The 15,882-nt window shown below is 41.0% G+C and overlaps 1 protein-coding gene across 1 annotated transcript in view; it reads right to left on the bottom strand.

Moving 5' to 3' along the window:
• The window catches only part of LOC126470783 (plexin-B), a 1,233,199-nt gene that overhangs the window by 710,832 nt on the left and 506,485 nt on the right, over positions 1–15,882 (bottom strand). The window contains exon 3 of the mRNA XM_050098792.1: positions 2,196–2,372. Coding sequence (XP_049954749.1) covers positions 2,196–2,372 — 177 coding nt within the window. The remainder of the gene's footprint in view (positions 1–2,195; positions 2,373–15,882) is intronic.

Genomic DNA, 15,882 nt, shown 5'->3' with positions numbered 1-15,882 from the left:
AAGCAGTACACCTACCCACGGGAAACAAACCCATACCGTAATATCACCGCCTCCATACTGCATTGTTGCCACTATATATGATAGCAGGTAACATTCTCCAGTTATTCGTCAACCCCAAAGCCTTCAATCGGACTGCCAGAGGTTATAGCGTGATTCTTCACTGGAAATCACTCGTTTCCAATCACCAACTGTCCAATGCAGTCAGTTTTTACATAGGCCTTTGTAACTCACGAGTGATTTCATGCGCTTTTTACAACCATCTTCCGCATTGCTCGACGATCTACGTCTAGGTCTATATCTACATGATTACTCTGCTATTCACAATAAAGTGCCTGGCAGAGGGTTCAATGAACCACCTTCAAGCTGTCTCCTTACCGTTCCACTCTCTAACGGCACGCGGGAAAAACGAGCACTTAAATTTTTCTGTGCGAGCCCTGATTTCTCTTATTTTATCGTGATGATCATTTCTCCCGATGTAGATGGGTGCCAACAGAATGTTTTCGCAATCGGAGGAGAAAACTGCCGATTGAAATTTCATGAGAAGATCCCGTCGCAACGATTCACTCATATGTCACAATTAATGAAATATTCCGGGCTATTGTACCATGGTCGGGTGGATTTCCCATTAAAACCCAACGTTTTGTTCCCATTTGCGGAGGAAATTTTCAAGAGGGATCGTAGGGTCTTTGAGTGTCCGATTCACATCCGGATCGTTATTGACTGCAGCAGAATTCCGTTTACGCGTGCTTCCGTGCAGAGGCGTGACGTCAAATGCTTCGAATACGTGGGCGCAATTGGGCGTTGTCGGCTGCTGTCGACCATTGTTGCTATCACCCAATGGTAGAAGACTCGTACACATCTTCTTCAGCACCGGAATCCAGATGTCATCCAATTTCGCGCCCTCCTCTCTCCTATTGAAATTTCGTGGGTGTTTAACAATATCTACCCTCTCTCTGTATAATGTTTCATAGTATCCGCTGGTGGCTGCTAGTACTTGAGTCCTATCGAAGTGAATGTCGTGGTCTCCTAGTTGCAAAGACTATTCAGTAACAGCTGACCTGTCAATCTCTCCTTTCCTACAGCTGCTCCTGTACTCTTCTAGTCGTGATTTGACATTTCTTTTTGTTGCACCCACCTACATCTCCCCACAGCTACAGGGAATCTAATAGACTGCTGGTTTTTCTAGAGGTTTGCAACATCCTTCGACAATTTTAGCTGAGTCCGTATCTTCCGGATGGGTTTGCAGATTACCTCAAGGCTACCTTTCGACATGACTTTTCTTATCCAGTCAGTAACGTCCTTAACGAAAGGCAAAAAATCTTTCGATTTAACAGGCGCTTGTGAATCTCTATTGTTTCTGTGGGGCGGTTATAGCAATCCACAAGTGCCTCTGTAATCGAACGTTATCCTGCCTTTCGTTATGGAAGTTACCGACCGCATAGGGAAAACCTTGGCAAAACGGAACATCTCGGTAATCTACAAACCCATATAGAAGCCACAGGATCACTTAAAATTGGCCAAGAATGCTCGCAGACCTCTGGGAAAAAAAGCAGGAAATTACAGGATTTCGTGTAATTGAAGGGAGATGTATGTGGCTAAAGAAAAAAAAGATGAAATAACGAGAAGAAGAGCACGAGACAACTGTAGGAGGCAACAGGCTGACAGACCAGCTGTTACAACCAGGAGACGGCAGCATTCACTTTGATAGAAGTCAAGTACTGGCAGCCACAAGCGGATACCATGAAAGGCCTTACAAGAGGCCATGGAAATTGTTAAACACCCCAGGAATTTCAAAAGGGGGGAGCAGGACTAAAACTGAATGACGTCTGAATCTCGGTGCTGAAAAGAGTCTTCCACCATTGGGGTAACAACAGTGAACGACGCCAACTGACATCGGCCAACTGCTCCCAAGTATTTAAAACATGCAACGTCCCGCTACTGCAGGGGAACACGCATAAATGGAATTTTGCTGCTGTCAGTACATATCCAGGACGTGAATCGGACATTCAAACAAGCTACGATCCCCCTTGAAAACGTCTTCGGCAGATGGGGACGAAACGTTGGGTTTTAATGGAAAAGCCACACGATCACGGCATAATAGCCCGGAATATTTAATTTACCGCGACATTTCGGGCAGTGAAAGTTAACATTTTACAATTCACTCATACGGTTATGATGAACGTGGTGTGACTGACCTTCTTGATGGAACCGTAGCTGGTGCCGAGGAAGACGACGGTGTGCCGTTCGGTGGTGGCTACGGTGACCGACGTAAGAGACGTGTTGGGGAACTGGACGGCCGCCGGGCTCGTGATGGGCGCCACGCCAGAGATCTTCAGCCCCACTTCGCAGAAGTTGAGGATGTTGCCCGTCGTCTGCAACACGCAAAGCACGTCACATTTCAGGAAATCCACTTGGCTCCATTTTACAACAAAACAGCAACTAAGATAACACCGTCTACAGTCACCAAGTATGGCGCTGTCAGTGCTATACAGGGTGTCAGGAGGAAAGTTACGTGCTATGAGGTGTGATAGTATTAGTTATTCTGAAAAAAAAATCATATGAAAATATCTCTTGTTCTTAACAGTTCTCGAGGAAACTTAAGAAAAAAATGGGGAACAGAACAAATGCAAGTGACAGTAAATGAAACACTGGGAACTAATACAATGTTTTGTTTAATTGTATACATTTCCTCACAAAAAAGTTCAAAAACACAACTGCCAATTGCAATGCATTTTGCAGCACTTGTATACAACTGCTGGGCTGCTTAAAATGGTTCAAATGGCTCTGAGCACTATGGGACTCAACTGCTGAGGTCATTAGTCCCCTAGAACTTAGAACTAGTTAAACCCAACTAACCTAAGGACATCACAAACATCCATGCCCGAGGCAGGATTCGAACCTGCGACCGTAGCGGTCTTGCGGTTCCAGCTGGGCTGCTTATCTGAGCTCATTCGTACTGTACTTTATTTGAGCATATGCGTGTAAAATACGAGCACACCATGCGCAAGTGAAGTGCGCACTAAAATGCCAGTAAAGACAACACTACAAAGTCTGTCACTTTGGTTGGATTTGCATGTGAGTGCTACTGAAGAACAACATGCGACCGATGCTCGTGGTTTTCATACAGCTATGTATCGGATATCGTTAAGAAAAGGACATATGCTCATTTCAAGTTTTTTGTTCAGAATCACCAACACCGCGTACCTTTCCTCCTGACCCGCCCTGTATCATGCGCAGTCTTCTGTAGCTAGCTGTGCTAGCTGCAGACGTCACTCGCATTATACCGCATGTCACATGGCGTTTCCACTCTTCAGCACATCACAACCTGATAACTAGTATCTAATGGAATCCGAAACATTGTCGAATAACTCATCTGAAAGACATTTTGTAGTTTGTGGCCTCCATCTTCCGTATCTTGATTTTTAGCTCCATAGAGATTTGCCAAAGAAGATCATAAACTCTTAATAACTACATGTATAAAATCTATAAATCACTTATGAGGTGTTTTCACCATTTAACAGTTACATCGTTTCCTGTACTTTTTCTCGGAAACGCAATGAAAGCTATTACTGGCATTCTTACACCTATACCTATTTTTTGTTTCCGTGTCCGGAAACACACGGGCTTACTAAAAATGAAAACCATAGTGTCGATGAGCTCTGGTAATCACATACCATCTGCATCATACTACAGAATTTGCACCTAATTTTTGAATAACTATCACATCATAAGGTGGAAAGCTAATAAGTATACGTAATCAATTATTAATGCAGAAATTATGATGTGAACTGTTCTCTAATCTATATGTACCTATAAAAAAACAAAACTGTATTATTCCAGATTAAGTCCTCTGAAAATGCTTCAGTGTAATAGATGAAACGTGTCTGGATAGGAATCAATACAGATTTCAGCAAGAAAAAGGAGTAAAACGAATGTTTAACAGTAATCATAACTAAATATTTTTCTAAGAAGTTTTGCGCAAAAATTAACAATTCCATCATCTGGGATAGAACCGTGAGAAGTGACAATTTCGTGTTGTTGTCTAGTGACAAAGAAGCGAGCGAAACAATACATTTGAAGTATAGTGCAAAATTCAGTACATGCTGTTTTGTGCACATCCTTTGCTTTCGGAAAATTAGATTTAGGGGATCACTACATTGAGGAACATATGTTTGCTATTTCCAGAAGAAGCATCCACTAGGCACTCCAGTAAACTAATATACATTTCTGCCGCCTCAGCAGCAATATTTCCTTTTGATTCTGGTCAGTCAGTGTCTCTATAAGATTAAATTAATGGTCCCGGTAATAGATGATTATTTATTTATTTATTTATTGTTCCGGGAGACCAAATTAAGGAGAAGTTTCCATGGTCATGGAACAAATCAGTACATGAAATTATAACACGATACCGAACGAAGTGGCGCAGTGGTTAGACACTGGACTCGCATTCGGGAGGACGACGGTTCAATCCCGCGTCCGGCCATCCTGATTTAGGTTTTCCGTGATTTCCCTAAATCACTCCAGGCAAATGCCGGGATGGTTCCTTTCAAAGGGCACGGCCGACTTCCTTCCCCGTCCTTCCCTAATCCGATGAGACCGATGACCTCGCTGTCTGGTCTCCTTCCCCAGACAACCCAACCCTATAACACGATATTAGAAACAGATAAAATGAAATATAGAAAAACATATTCAGGTGACAAGTAGTAAGTTTAAATAAAGAAAATCAACAATGTAACACTGGAATTTGCTTAATTTTTAGCTCCTCCATGAGCTCCTCGACAGAATAGAAGGAGTGAGCCATGAGGAAACTCTTCAGTTTAGACTTAAAAGAGTTTGGGCTACTGCTAAGATTTTTGAGTTCTTGTGGTAACTTATTGAAAATGAATGCAGCAGAATACTGCACTCCTTTCTGCACAAGAGTCATGGAAGTGCATTCCACATGCAGATTTGATTTCTGCTTAGTATTAACTTAGTGAAAGCTGCTAACACTTGGGAATAGGCTAATATTGCTAACAACAAACGACATTAAAGAAAATATATACTGTGAGGGCAATGTCAGAATTCCCAGACTATTGAATAGGGGTCGACAAGAGGTTCTCGAACTCACACCACATATAGCTCGAACAGCCCGTTTTTGAGCCAAAAATACCCTTTTTGAATCAGAAGAATTACCCCAAAAAATAATACCATACGACATAAGCGTATGAAAATATGTGAAGTAGACTACTTTTCGTGTTGAAGTGTCACGTATTTCAGATACTGTTCTAATAGTAAATAAAGCAGCATTTAGTTTCTGAACAAGATCCTGGTTATGGGCTTTCCACAACAGCTTACTATCTATCCGAACGCCTAGGAACTCGAACTGTTCCGTCTCGCTTATAATATGCCCATTCTGTCTGATCAAAATATCGGTTCTTGTGGAATTGTGAGTTAAAAACTGAGTCTTACTGTGATTTAGCATCAAATTATTTTCCACAAGCCACGAACTTATTCCATGAACTTATTCCATGAACTACATTATTTGATACTGCTTCAATATTACACACAAGATCCTTCACTATCAAGCTGGTGTCATCAGCAAACAGAAATATATTTGAATCACCTGTAATACTAGAAGGCATATCATTTATATAAATAAGAAACAGCAGTGGCCCCAGCACCGACCCTTGGGGAACGCCCCACTTAACAGTGCCCCATTGGGACTGAACATCACTACCACTCTCAATATTGTGGAAAATTTCCTTCTGCTTTCTGTTCTTAAAGTAAGAGGCGAACCAATTGTAAGCTACTCCCCTTACTCCATAATGGTCCAACTTCTGCAGTAATATTTTGTGGTCAATACAGTCAAAAGCCTTCGTTAAATCAAAGAAAACACCTAGCGTTCGCAACCTTTTATTTAATCCGTCCAAAACCTCACAGAGAAAAGATAATATAGCATTTTCAGTTGTTAAACCATTTCTAAAACCAAACTGAACATTTGACAGCAAATTATATGAATTTAAATGCTCCAGTAACCTTGTATATACAACCTTCTCGATAACTTTAGCAAACACCGATGGCATAGAAATAGGTCTAAAATTGTCAACATTATCAATGTCTCCCTTTTTATAAAGTGGCTTCACTACCGAGTACTTTAATCGGTGAGGAAACCGACCACTCCTAAAGGAAAAGTTACAGATATGGCTAAGTACTGGGCTAACATAGATGGAACAATACTTCAGTATTCTGCTAGATACCCCGTCATATCCATGAGAGTTCTTGGTCTTTAGTGATTTAATTATTAACTCAAACTCCCTCTTGTCATTATCATGGAGGAGCATTTCAGGTAACAGTCTCGGAACACTTTCTTCTAAGAGCGCTATATGATTCCCTGTTGGGACTAGGTTTCTATTTAGTTCACCTGCTACATTCAGAAAGTGATTATTAAATACTGTACATATACGCGACTTATCAGTAACACGGACATTCCCACTACGCACTGATTCTATATCCTCGACCTGTCTCTGCAGACCAGCCACTTACTTTACGACTGACCATATGGTTGTAATTTTATCCTGAGACTTAGCTATTCTATCTGCATACCACATACTTTTTGCCTTCATAATAACATTTTTAAGCACCTTACAATATTCTTTGTAATGGGCTGCTGCATTTAGATTTTGACTGTTTCTAACGTTTTGATATAATTGCCACTTTGTTCTACAAGATATTCTTATCCCTCTAGTCAGCCACCCAGGCTGCGTGTTTGTGCTAGTACCCTGTTTTGAACGTTCTAACGGAAAGCAACTTTCAAAGAGCATGAGAAAAGTCTTGAGAAAAGCTTTATATTTATCGTCTACTGTATCAGCGCTATAAACATCTTGCCACTCTTGTTCCTTGATGAGGCTTACAAAGGTCTCTACAGCAACTGGATCAGCTTTCCTAAACAGCTGATGACTACATTTAACACGTGATGCAGCACAAAAATCTTTTAGAGTTAAAATTTGTGCATCATGATCTGAAATGCCATTCACCTTTTTGCTAACAGAATGCCCTTCTAGTAATGAGGAATGAACAAAAATGTTGCCTATGGTTGTTCTACTGTTCCCTTGCACTCTCGTTGGAAAGAATACGGTTTGCATAAGATTATATGAATTAAGGAGGTCTACCAGCATCCTATTCCTTGCACAATCACTTATACAATTAATACTGAAGTCACCACATATAACTAACTTTTTGTATTTCCTATAAAGTGAACCAAGAACCTCCTCTAGCTCTAGCAAAAATGTTGTGAAATCGGAGTCTGGGGATCTATAAATAACAACAGTTAGAAGTTTAGCTCCGTTAAATTTAACCACACCTGCACAACATTCAAACACCGTTTCAGTGCAGTACTTTGAAACATCAGTTGACTCAAATGGGATGCCGTTTTTCACATACATGGCTACTCCCCCACACCGCAAAGAGCTCCTCGAAAAGCTGCCAGCCAACCTGTATCCTGGTAAAGGAAGCCTCTGAATTATCTCCTAATTTAAGAAGTGTTCAGATATACCAGTAATTTAAGAGTCAACATCTATAAGCAGTTCACTAACTTTATCTCTAATACCCTGTATATTTTGATGAAATATACTAATTCCCTCATTACTCGGGTACCTAAGCTTTGTCAAAAGTGGTTCCTTTGTTAGAGAGACTTCCCTTAAGCAGGAATACCTATCAGCTGACTTCAATCTAAATAAGGTGCAGCTCTAACACCCACTACTGCAGGAATTTTCCCATGAGTGATCCCACCAACCACACCTATGCTGTCACCTATAAGCTATGCCAATCCCCCCTTCCCATACCTGTTGAGGTGCAGGCCATGTATAGTGAAACCCGTCCTGCTGATAGACTCCACCGACACCACTGAAATGTGACTCATGCCTTCTGTCATCAGCGCACCCCCAAGTCTCATGTTATTACGCCTGACGGCTGTATTAAGATGAGGCTGATCGTGACGCTGAAACAGTTCCACAAAATGCACATTCGTGTTGCCAGTCTGAGTGGCTATCTTTTCCAGGTCACCATCTATGTTATACTCCCCATCCCTATCAATACTATTACCAGCCCCACCCACAATCACTACCTGATCCTCTTTAGTAAAATCCCTACATAACCCCCCCCCCCCCCCCCCTATGTTAACAGTCACCTGAGCCAATCCTGCATTAGGCTTCACAATGCTGGTGACCTGGTACTCACAACCCAGCATTTCCTGCAACTGCTGGCCTACACCTCTGCCATGAGAACTACCTAACAGCAGAACCTTCTTCTTCCTCTTCGACTTTGCTACTGTTCTAGCCACCGTAACTACAGACGTCTGCTGCATACTTCCTACACCTACAGCTACAAGAGATTCCTCGCCACTAGACTCTGACAGTTGGTCATATCTATTGTAAACACCAATAATAAAACTATCTGAAAATCTTCTTCTCCTAGCAGATCTCTTGCCAACAGCCAGCTCCCATTCCCCAACCCCCTTCTCCCTCCTCATCCTATCTAGCTCCTCCTGTGCGTTTTGCAACTGCACCTGAAGGGCACAGACCTTACGCTCCTGCTCCTCTATCAACTTACTCTTGCTACATAACCTGCAGTTCCAGGAGAGGATCTCACCAGAATGCCCACTGGCTTCCCCACTGCATTCCCCCCAGCCCAGTGAAAATACTTAGAACAAGTGTCACACCGCAATCCACTACTCACGAACCTACGGCAAAGCCCACACTTCTCACTCATGGTAAAATTTTACTTTTTCTAAGTTCCGCTACTACAATAAGATGATGTTAAAAACCTGACTACAATAATCATAAACTTACTCTACAAGGGAAGTAACTACTATTACTAACAGTATTAATAAACAACAAATGTGAATATAACAAAAGACTAATACAGAAAGAGAATCAAACGTCTAATGACACAGTAACGAAGCTGAAAACAGTTCCCAAAAGGTTCTTCTGAAATTATTTCACCAGAAAACACAAAAAACTCCGGTTGAAGACTACTAAAGTTCCCAAATAAACCACTATACACAAACAATTAATTAGTACTTAGCTTTCGATGCGCCGCTACAGCTGCAACTGGTCAGCGCGGAATGTGAACACAGGTAAGAGGTTACGTTGCTCGATACGAAACACTCACAAATATCACGTCACAACACAAGAAAGGCAGAGGTGAATGAAGAAACCACTAATAAGTCACTTATATAGTAAATATTATCACAAAAACTGTTAAAATATGTATCTGAAACCTAAAAATATATAAAAACTTGGAGAGCGATCTCACACGCAGTCACTCGCTTATGACGTCACACCAAAGATTTTGTATTGAACATCGAGATGTATGTGCTAATCCATCTCACCATGTTGCTCAATATCTGGAGACTTAAAGTTTGTGATAATTTCTTTGGAACAGGTTGCTGTTACTGCTACGCTTCGGTTAATTATCTAAAGATAGAAAAGGAAGGTTCGACGACGCCAAAAGCTGACACTCCATACCATCCGGTAGCACTATGTTGTTGTTTTTCTAACGCCTTTTGAAGATATCAATCACGTATTGTATATAACGGCATTTTCGCTTATTTACAAGCTAAGTTGAAACTCGCGTCATAGAATATGATGATCTCTGCTGATGATCTCTTAATGTTGTGCTATAGAGGTTTAATGGTAAGCAACATAGACGTCTGAAACAGAGAAGTCGCGCATTCAATTCACAATAATCATGGGTTTTGACGTAAGCAGACATCAGGAAAGAAGTCTACTCAGAGTCATAGTACCAACTTTCCAGATGCTCGAACAATGAGAGAACAGCGTAGTCAGCCATGTGGCATCTGTTATCTTTTAATTTTGCTGAAGAATTAACGTGTCGTCCGCTGTGGTGTCATCAGAGCAGCATTAAATCAGTCACACAAGCATGTGAAAGGAAATCAAACGTAGCCTTTTTGACTCACCATCCCATTTTCTGATTTACAACTAATAACAAAAAATAGTGATAATCGTGGCAATGGGATTTAAACCCTGCTCGTCTCGAGTACGAGAGTAGCATTTTGCCATGGACTGTTATCATTAGATCAGCCGAAAGCCGGTGAAATTATATACACAAGCCACCCTAATTTCAAGGAAAAAATCGGTCCGTCCCAGAAGCGAATCTGACACTCAAAATGTGTGGCAAGCAGATATCAGTGAATTCGCAGCTCTGCGGATGTAGTCGTCAGCATCCGGGGCAGCCAGGGTTCGCACGGTCTCAGCCAAAGCCGGGGCTAATTTTCCACTCGAATGAACAATTTTAATTTCTGGTTTAGCGTCAATTTAACGCACCTCTATTACGCCGTAAAATGCGTATGTCATCGAAAGATTATCGCAGTCAATTTGTCATTTGCAAAGGCAGGGAAGCTGGTTTACGGAAAATTGAAACCTGGCTCAGAAGCCTGAGCTTGCTACGGCCGCCAGGTATCAATTAGCACCAGGCAGGCCGGCAAATGAATCCACACAATGCATTTGTTTTGGCCATTGTCGTAGGACGCTGCAGTTCGCACTTATTATGTAGCATTTCCCGCACTGTCTCCTGCTCAGTTCAACGAGCCATCCACATTCGAAATGCAGATTACTGTTACCTACTGTTTGCTGCAACAGGTTTAAAAAACTGCAAACCATATTGGCCAAATATGAATGTAAATTGAAAGGAAATATCAGTTTAGTTTGCTTTCTGGTATTATTTATCCCTCTGCCTACACCTACTCGATGAAGTGTAATCCTTTCTCTCTCTCTGTCTCAGCCTCTGAGAAATATCTTTCACCTGATGTATCATTTAATCTTTTACATTACAAGAAATATTCTCCTCAACTACTGCTTCTCTTCCTTAGTTAGTTACATGTTCCATAGATCATATGAACTATTCTTTTATCGAAATAATGTTGAGCGAGTCAGTTTACAGACACATTATTAGGGTTGGCTCAAATGGCTCTGAGCACTATGGGACTTAACATCTATGGTCATCAGTCCCCTAGAACTTAGAACTACTTAAACCTAACTAACCTAAGGACATCACACAACACCCAGCCATCACGAGGCAGAGAAAATCCCTGACCCCGCCGGGAATCGAACCCGGGAACCCGGGCGTGGGAAGCGAGAACGCTACCGCACGACCACGAGATGCGGGCATTATTAGGGTTACCAATAATAAACACATTCTTTTTTTAGTCCTACTGAAAGATGGCTGTCCTATTTGCAATGATAATTCTAAGTATGCCATGGGCCACAAATATGAATTAATCTGTAAATCTGATAAATGTTCTCAAGCTTTGTATTATTGTTTTGACATTGCCTTTATAATTATACAGTTTGGAACTTTGTCAGAGCACAGTCAGTGTGTACCAGTAGCAACTGCGTGCTAATGTGCTTGGCTTGAAATGGACGGAAGCTGGCAGGCACTGGAGTGGAGTCAGCATTATTTGGGGAAATTTTTGCAATATGATGTTTAAAGAGATATATTAAACAGAAAGATTATAATATTGCATGAATGAAAAAGGTAACATTAAAAGTAGCCTAGTTTGTTACATCTGTAATTACTTAGTAAGCTGATTGTTATAACAGCGCTTACGGTTCAGATTTTTTGTTAGGTCTTATTACGGAGTTATTTGGTTCTATCTTTCACTGCAGTGACTTAAGAGACATTTTGAGAATTAGTTCATGAGTGAGAAGTGTGGAAAGTTGTATTGTTGCTATGACTTAATAAAGCCCAGTTAAAACTTAAAGTGTAGATTCAGTTATTTTTTTGTCAGTGAGATTAGTAACTGATTTTTCCATTTGCATTCATAGTTCTATTTGCTGCGCACTCTCACTGCACATCGCTAGTTGTTTGTTGAGTAACATTTCTGAGTATTGATGAAATCCCGTCTCGCATAGCACATCGTTAGTACGGCGAGTGAAACTTAATTTTGTCAGTCAGATCATTATTTTATTTTTAAAAAAAGGTAAGCCATAAATTTCATTATCATTGTAGTTCATGTTTAGAGTCAGGCACAGTGAGTGTCAGAGTGCATTTACGAGGATAATATCAGTATAAGTTCAGTGGTTTAATGCGAGTAAAATATTCTATGAAAGTGCTACATTGTGATTTCAAACAAAGTTAACAGATAAAGTCAGATGCGTTTCATTCAGTGGTCATTCATTGTGTAATTACGATAATAGTTCTGGTACAGCAATTATTTTCTAAACTAACAAAGATTCGCAACAATCAGGGCCAACATTTAACACAAAGTCATTTTGTCACAGTCAGATAGCGTACGTAAATTTTATTGAAACACAGGTTTTTTTTTTTTCTCGCAGTCGCATTGTTTGACAGACACGTTACTCTGGATTTCACGTCGTGTAGCGTCAATTTCACTTATTTCCATCCCAAATAAACTTCAGATACTTTCTGTCAATATTTCTCAATTACGCAGCTTTGCATATTTTACCGTCTGACTTCACAACTGTACGAGTATTAAAACATTTTAAAGGCTACATTCACTACCTATGTCACTAAACTTAAAAACTAGTTGGCTTTCTTTTCTACAGGCTACCAATTTCTTTAATCATTGGTTGTGCCTATAATTATGAAAACGTCCGCATCCCGAAAAGGCATGTGTCTTATTACGAGTGATACTCGGAAAATAAGGTCTAATCAGTCGCGGAATGGAAACCATAGTGAAAATACGAAGAAGCTTTGCACAGACGTGTTGGGCAACGTCTCTAGTATGCCAGCCGATCGCGTCACATCGCTCTTTTCATATCTGAGCGCATAGTGAGCACGTAAAAACGTCTACAAAATAGTGTCTCACGCCAAGTCTGTGAGTCAGCTGCGACGTTGCGCCTGATTTAATGCAACTCCATATAAGGCACCTCTCCTGCATTCCCTTCTGCAAGACAATTCTCGGCCGCACACTACAGCGGCATTGAAGACGCTTCTGCAGCGTTTTCGATGGCAGATGTCTGATCACACACCATACAGCTGGAACTTTGCTCCTTCTGTTTTTCATCTCTGCTCACATAAACCGCTGGCTATGAAGACAACATTTTGGCACTGGTAACGACCTGCAGACCATCGTAGAGAACTGGTGGAAAGCACAGGCAGCTGAACCCTATGTCGACGGTATTGGAAAGTTGGTACAACCCTCCGAGAAATTTCCAGGTCGGCGACTGTGTAGAGAAGTAGCACGAAGATGAAGCTGCCTATCCCAAATAAAATATTTTTTATTTTCGCTGTGGTTTCCATTTCGCGACCAATCGGACCTTACATTCCGAATACGTATTTGACCATTTATCTTTCAGTGAAAGTTTGATGCTAATTATGTTTTCTTCCAACTGAATACCGAACGTTTGCCGTGCGGTATTAATTTTAGGATAACAACAACAAAAATTAAATGAACAAATGCCTCACTCAAAAGTTCCACTTCAGCTTTTAAAATCCTCGAATTTAACTGGCCAGCTCTATACAATGAATATTACGTAATTTGTCGACATCAATCGTGCGTCTCAGAATTAACCACAAGCTATACGTTTCCCTGGTTTTTCTCGTTTCAAGAAGAGCGTGAAAGGACACTTTCTCTTGGCGGATAAGCAAAATGTGAACTCCTGACAGACAAAAAAGTACAGCAGCATATTTTGGCAAACGCTGCGAATGGGGAGAGGAATGGGAAACCGTGGCAGCGTGAGAGAAATCTGGTCAGAATTTCGAACCTGACATGATTTGCTGTTTACCAACTCAGCTTAAGTGAATTTAGGATGGATCCTTCACAATGAGTACGAAATTTTTCCCTACCACCGTAGAAAAAGCTGAGCTAGCGCTCAGTCTATAAAGTCTCCAGTATCTTCCTTCTGTATCTACCTTACATTCATGTTTAAGCCGCTTTACAGGAGATACCGCAGCGCGACCGCAGTGAGTCTGTCAGATCGCTAAACGTACTTATGAGAGGATATGCACTTGTCCGGAGAACAGCATCAAATCATATTTTCATTTTGTTACATAGTAGTGGGCCCACTCCACATCCACACTAGTATGGGAACCAACACATTATGTTCTACTGTCACCTTTTAGAAATGGCTAGTATGCCAGTGGAGGAGTCACAGGATACCGGTCTGTGACGCCCGTGCGTCTGGGTGCGATCACCCACTATTACGGCTCTGTTGAGAAGATAGGTGAGAGAACGCGATTAGAAGGCAGCGGTTTCAAGGGCAGAGGAAAGAAAGTGCGCCGTAGAGGGAAAAAAAAAAACGCTGTGACAGCATGGAGGGGGGGGGGGGGGGGGGAGGGTAGAAAGGGTATTGATGGATTCGTGCCAGTAACCAGAGTACATGCGTGGATGTTCAGAAATGTTGGCAGAGAGATGTTGCCGTTGTAGATGAGCTCCGACAATATCCCCTGGGCCAGCTGCAGCAAACTGTATTCGGACTGAAGATTAAACCACGTTTACGTGGCTTTACCCTTCAATTACAGCGTCGCTTATTATGGCATAAGGAACGTAGTTCGACAGACTGCTAGCATAAAAATTCAAACGATCGGGAGTCAGTACCTGCTTGGTACTAGAATTCTTCCTCCTGACAATTAAAGTGACTTTCAGCTTGAGCAGTGCTGAAAGAAAGAAAGAAGCAACTGATGTTTATGACTGAAAGATACAAAAAATAAATTCTGTTTTTAGGTCAAGAATTTAGTTCTGGCTCGTGTACTTCATTTATATGCAAAATGTCTCGTCGCATAATGCTCTGGAATTTATTTGAGAGTGCAGTTTCCCATCGCAGGAGGTGCTGATTCTCAAATCTGGGAAAGTGACAGTATCTTACACACAGGAGAACCGTGACTCGCAGGGCATTACGAAGTTCAGACAACCTTCGCTATGATTACTGCTCCCATACAGTAAACCGTATACAGCTTCTGCTTAGAATAATTGCATCAGGAAAGCACTAATTAGTAATCAGTGCTATAATATGGATTGATCTGGTCTTTCTACATGACTGTTTCTCTCTGTCTATATATTCCCGTTTTAACGCAGGCCTGTAATACATGACTTTCGAATTATTTTTTTGTTTTCCGTAACAGCTACATATCCCTGCTGATATATAATCAGATGTTTACCTGTATCTAGGGAGATGACGTTTTGCTTAAAACATTGGGATGCTATTCGGGACGAACAGGACAAAATTTAAGATAGAAAGAGTTGCGAACATAGTTATGTATTGTACAGACAGCATTCCTGTCTGTGGAAATGAAGCGCGTTGTGCACCGTAAAACATCGTTACCAGTCACGGCGCTGATTTTTTAGTATTACATTATTACTATTATTATTTTACTGTTGAAATCACAAACATCTTAGAATCTTGTTTTCCTTTAATAAGTTATAGGTGAAACGTTAAACTGCTTTCTTTCTCCCTTAACACTATCATTTGGTGATAAGCTTGAAACTGTATTTTTTCTGAATAAACCAATGTTGAATCACCATGGCATACCTGTCAAAGGAAGATTCTGTATTACCATTATGTTGCTTTTAAAAGTATATCACTGCAAGGCGAAACTTGGGTTGAATTGCTATGGTATACCTATAAAATAAAGACTATGAATCATAATTATGTTGCTTTTAGAAATATATCACTGAAAGGCGAAACAGGCTAACGCAGACGGCCTTTTTATTAAATTTATCAGCTAAAAATGAGACACACGGATAATATCCTCAGTCAGTTGTGATAACTAATAAAAACAGTGACTTTAACATGAAAACAAGTGCATACAACCTAAGTTGGCCGCCCATCATCACGGCTGCTAGAAAGCATTCGGTGTAACTTCAGGAATTAGTGAAATCCTATGAATTTCAAAGCAACGAAACTAATAATGACGAAGAATATC

This window comes from Schistocerca serialis, chromosome 3 (genome assembly GCF_023864345.2).
Source record: "Schistocerca serialis cubense isolate TAMUIC-IGC-003099 chromosome 3, iqSchSeri2.2, whole genome shotgun sequence".
In the NCBI taxonomy this organism is placed as follows: domain Eukaryota; kingdom Metazoa; phylum Arthropoda; class Insecta; order Orthoptera; family Acrididae; genus Schistocerca; species Schistocerca serialis.
This window is presented reverse-complemented; position numbering and strand designations above follow the sequence as displayed.